The 5,167-nt window shown below is 46.3% G+C and overlaps 1 protein-coding gene across 1 annotated transcript; it reads left to right on the forward strand.

Moving 5' to 3' along the window:
* The first annotated feature begins 1,674 nt into the window (after positions 1–1,674).
* On the forward strand, positions 1,675–5,023 carry LOC134015945 (E3 ubiquitin/ISG15 ligase TRIM25-like). Its single transcript, XM_062455423.1, is given in 3 exon segments — positions 1,675–1,801; positions 1,804–2,264; positions 4,997–5,023. Coding segments are annotated over 3 exon segments (615 nt in total).
* The last annotated feature ends 144 nt before the right edge of the window (positions 5,024–5,167 follow it).

Below are 5,167 nucleotides of genomic sequence, written 5' to 3' on the forward strand. Positions count from 1 at the left end.
AGAGAAACAGAAGGGAGGAGAAGAAGGGTGAAGCAGCTCCCAGATACACGAGGTAAACCACTCCCTAGCAATGAGGAAAAACCCTCAAACAGTGGTAAGAAAATAAAAAAACTCTGTGAAGTCCACATGGAGGAATGTCAATTTCAAAGGGCGTCAGGGGTCACTGCGTTTGTTACGTTACATTTACATTATTGGCATTTTGGCAGACTTATCCAGAGCGACATAGCATGTTAACGTTTAAAGAGAGGGGAAAACCCTCCATCCATGATAGATGTGTGGCCGGCAGCACTCAGTCGCTGGTCTGCATTCCCAGGTCCACTGGCCGGTTAAAAAAGAAACACGGGTGACAATTCATCAGAGGAGGTGGACACCACGTGCCTCACTGAAGACAATGAAATGAAAAAAAAGAATTGCCATAAACAGACGTGCACATATATTACATTACATTATTGGCATTTGGCAGACACTCTTATCCAGAGCGACATACAGTTGATTAGACTAAGCAGGAGACAATCCTCCCCTGGAGCAATGCAGGGTTAGGGGCCTTGCTCAAGGGCCCAACAGCTGTGCGCGTCTTATTGTGGCTACTCCGGGATTAGAACCACCGACCTTGTGTGTCCCAGTCTTTCACCTTAACCACTACACTACAGGCCGCCCCCATGCATATACACATGTACAGGCGCACACACATTCTCTCACACGTGCACACACACACACACACACACACACACACACACACACACACACACACACACACACACACACACACACACACACACACACACCATACGGTAGTAGAGGGCATTGGTCCCTGTGTGTGCTCCCACCCCCCAACCCAACCCAACCACTGGCCCCTCTTCAACCCTAACCAAGCAGCAGAGAATAATGCCTTCATTTTCCACCCCCAACCCCAAATTCCAACCCCCAACTCCCAACCCATGCTCACCTTGATGGTCTCTTTGGATGGCAAAGAGACCATCCCACTGCTATCAAACTAGGTACCCCCTTTCCTTCTTTCCTACGCCCTGGCTGTTTTCTGACCTCATTATCCTTGAGCCCCTATTGTCATCTCTTGAAATAAAGATGTGAGATCTATTCACTGTGAAAGGTGTGTGGGGGGGGGGTATCGGGGTGTGCCCGTGTATCGGGGTATTTCCTTGATTAAAGGGCATTTTAAACCAAGCGTACAACCCGCTGGGGCCTGTCACCTCATTGTGGTGGTGAAGCTTAATTAAGAGGCCAGACACACCAGGCAGGACTTGAGGACTTTGCACTTTCTCACATTGCAGACGTCACACGCCACGTCCAGTGTAACAGTGAGCAGGAGGTGCAGCTACACTTTGCTGAATAATATTCGTTTTTTTTAACAAAAAAGTTAAAAATACACTGGAAATAAGATTGGAAATAAAAGATCTTCTGATTTGAAGCTGGCCTCAGTCCAACACCACTCCTCCTGCAGCTGTGGGGAGAGCCAGAGAGTCCCTCCCACTGTCTGTCACGCAGTTTCAGAGAAAACGAAACTCTCTCTCTGTGTGAGCAGTGAGATAGCAGAAGGCAGTATTTAGGCGGGTCTGCTCAGAACCAGGATATAGCTATTGTTCTTATTCACACTGATTTTGGGAAACTAAACCACATTCTGAACTAAAACTAATCTCTGTCACATTGAGCTGTAAAATGGCACAGGCTGCATTTCTTCTGGATCAGGACCAGTTGAGCTGTTCGATCTGTCTGGATCTACTGAAGGAGCCGGTGACTATTCCCTGTGGACACAGTTACTGTATGGGCTGTATTAAGGGCTGCTGGATCAGGATGATCATACCGGTGTCTACAGCTGTCCCCAGTGCAGAGAGACCTTCACCCCAAGGCCTGTTCTTGGCAAAAACACCATGCTGGCTGAAGTGGTGGAGAAACTGAAGAAGTCAGGACTCCAAGCTGCTCCTCCTGCTCACTGTTACGCTGGACCTGGAGACGTGGCGTGTGATGTCTGCACTGGGAGAAAGCGCAAAGCCATCAAGTCCTGTCTGGTGTGTCTGGCCTCTTACTGTGAAACTCACCTCCAGCCTCACTATGAATTTCCTGCCTTTCAAAAGCACAAACTGGTCAAAGCCACTGGAAACCTGCAGGAGAAGATCTGCTCTCATCATGACGAACCGCTGAAGATTTACTGTCGTACCGATCAGCAGTGTATCTGTTATCTGTGTACAATAGAGGATCACAAAGGCCACGAAACAGTCTCAGTTGCAACAGCAAGAACGGAGAAACAGGTAAGCTCTTCTTCCTTCAACAGTAACACGACACTTAGCTTTGAGTCTAATCCATACAGTAAGTTTGAAATGACAAATATGCAGTGATAAAGCAAATAACACAGGAAGTGAACTGAGCCTTGTAGCTGAAGTGACGTATTAGAACTGCATTGTTAGAACAGCACACGTGGCTTTGAATATGCAGAGGTTAACATGTTCACCTTTCACATCCATTATGAATCCCTCCATGCTGGGAAATGTATAGATAAAAGTAAGCCTGTAAGGTGCTGGCCGAAATCGTAATGGTAAATGACAGGCATTTATATAGCGCCTTTATCCAAAGCACTGTACAATTGATGCTTCTCCATTCACCCATTCATACACACAATCACGGCGATTAGCTGCCATGCAGGCCTCCGACCAGCTCGTCAGGAGCATTTTGGGGTTAGGTGTCTTGCTCAGGGACACTTCGACACGCCCGGGCGGGGATCGAACCGGCAACTCTCCGACTTCCAGACGACTGCTCTTACTGCCTGAGCCATGTCGCCCCATAATGTTTGGAAACCAATGTGTGCCAGGCGTCACTGCCTCAAGGCCTAGTCGATCTCAAGGCCTAGTCGATCGGTGGCAGGCGCTGAACATTGAGAAGTAGAGGAGCAGTGCTCTCGGGGTGGGGTGATTGTTGGCGTAGACGGTGATAATTGGTGGTTATGCTCTACGGGTGTAAGATCACTGTCAGGGAAATTGCCCTTTTTACATATCACAGGTGAGCATCGTGTGATGAAACAGATCCACAGTAAAACTGTGGATCAGGACCAATTCAGCTGCACAATCTGTCTGGATCTACTGAAGAATCAGTGACTATTCCCTGTGGACACAGTTATTGTATGGGCTGTATTAATGGCTGCTGGGATCAGGATGATCATACTGGTGTCTACAGCTGTCCCCAGTGCAGAGAGACCTTCACCCCAAGGCCTATTTGCAAAGAAATAACAGAAAGTGAGAGAGCTTACTGGCTCTCTCATTTGAATCAGACATAGTAAGAATTGTATACAGTTTTCCGTATACTGGCCACTAACATTTATCAGAATTTTGCCTTCGGATTACCCTTTGCTGACCTTGCTGTAACGAATGGCTAGAAGAGAGAATGAGAGAGAGAGAGAGAGAGAGAGAGAGAGAGAGAGGAGGTGAGGAGAGAGAGAGGAGAGAGAGAGAAGAGAGAGAGAGAGAGAGAGAGAGAGAGAGAGAGAGAGAGAGAGAGAGAGAGAGAGAGAGAGAGAGAGAGAGAGAGAGAGATGAGAGAGAGAGACGGCCTCATAGTCCAGCACGTTATTCAGAAAGTGTCTAATAGTAAAAGAGAGAAAGCTTCTTTGTCTTAATTCACGGTTGTCTCCTGTGTAACACAGTCATTGTCAGTCTTACTCGACCATCAAACCTTGAGAAAATCACCCTTGCAATCTACTTATTGGACTTTAAGCCATTTCAGCCAATGTGTCAGAGCTTCTCTTAGGCTGCCTTTTATTTGAGACTGGTCTCTCTGTTCTTGGACTGGCTGTTGTTGCCTGGAGATTGTCACCAGGGTACTGGTAGAGGCAGTTCAAAGTCCAAAGATGCAGTTTGTGATACATCCTGTAAAAAAAAAGTACATGCGTGTGGTGTAATGGATAAAAAAATATATATATAATAAGCCATTTAAAGAGCCAAAGTATTAAAATAATAAACTAATATGCAGAGATATTGCTGTTATGCTGTCTATAGATAATGCTTGGCTGCAATAGTCAACAGAGCTGCTTAGCCACTCTGGTAGAAAAGGTGGCCAGGTTACCTTAGTTTTGACAATACAAGCTCCAAAGTTCTATGATTCTACGAACCATCTCTACCTGCCAGTGGCTCAACCTCACTGCTGTGGTTGTTAGGCACCTCAATGACCACTTTATTAGGTAGACCTGCTCATGATCTAATCAGCCAATCATGTGGCTGACAACTCAATGCATAATAGAATCCAGACATGATCAAGAGGTTCTTCAGATCAAACATTGGCATTGGCTGGAAAAGTGACTTGGACTGTGGAATGATTGTTGGTGCCAGACTGGGTGGTTTGAGTATCTCCAAACCGCTGATCTCCTGGGATTTTCAAACACAACAGTTTCTAGAGTTTGTAGAGAATGGTGTGGGGTAAAAAAGGCACCATTGAAAGGCATTTCCATGGTTAAAAACATGGAGTGTTAAAGACAGAGGCAGGCTGGCTGAAGCAGATGGGAAGGTGACTCAAATGTTACAACAGTGGTATGTTACAACAGTGGTATGCCAAAGAGCATCTCTAAACACGTGTCAAACCGGCTAAGCTGATGGGCTGCAAACAGCAGAAATCACATAATAAATGTGATCACTGATTGTTTACTTTGAATGGGGACACAATGACATGTGAGTCTAAATGCCCGTGGGTAAGAATGTGTGTGTGAATGGTGTGTGTGCCTGCAATGGACTGGTGACCTGTCCAGGGTGTATTCCTGCCTTTCACCCAATGTATGCTGGGATAGGCTCCAGCCCTCCTCCGACCCTGTTCAGGATAACGGGGTTAAGGATGGATGGATCGACAATGACATGTTTGAAAATGCAAATATGCCATGAAAAATATTTTTAAAGTATAAGGAAGAAAGACAAGAAAAATACTTTGTCAAAATATCTCTGGATGATGACAGTAGTACATACTATAGTCACGGTGTTGTGAAATGATTGATGTATGTCCACAGAAGCAGCTGGGGGCGACACAGGAGTAAATTCCAGCAGAGAATCCAGAGAGAGAGAAGGAGCTGCAGGATCTGAGACAGGCTGTGAAATCACTCAAGGTGGGTACTGACCAGAGGAGAAGACACAGCTGGCTGCTGGAAGAGCCATTTCAGGGCTCAGTCAGGGCTCTCCTC

Source organism: Osmerus eperlanus, unplaced genomic scaffold, assembly GCF_963692335.1.
Source record: "Osmerus eperlanus unplaced genomic scaffold, fOsmEpe2.1 SCAFFOLD_725, whole genome shotgun sequence".
NCBI lineage: Eukaryota > Metazoa > Chordata > Actinopteri > Osmeriformes > Osmeridae > Osmerus > Osmerus eperlanus.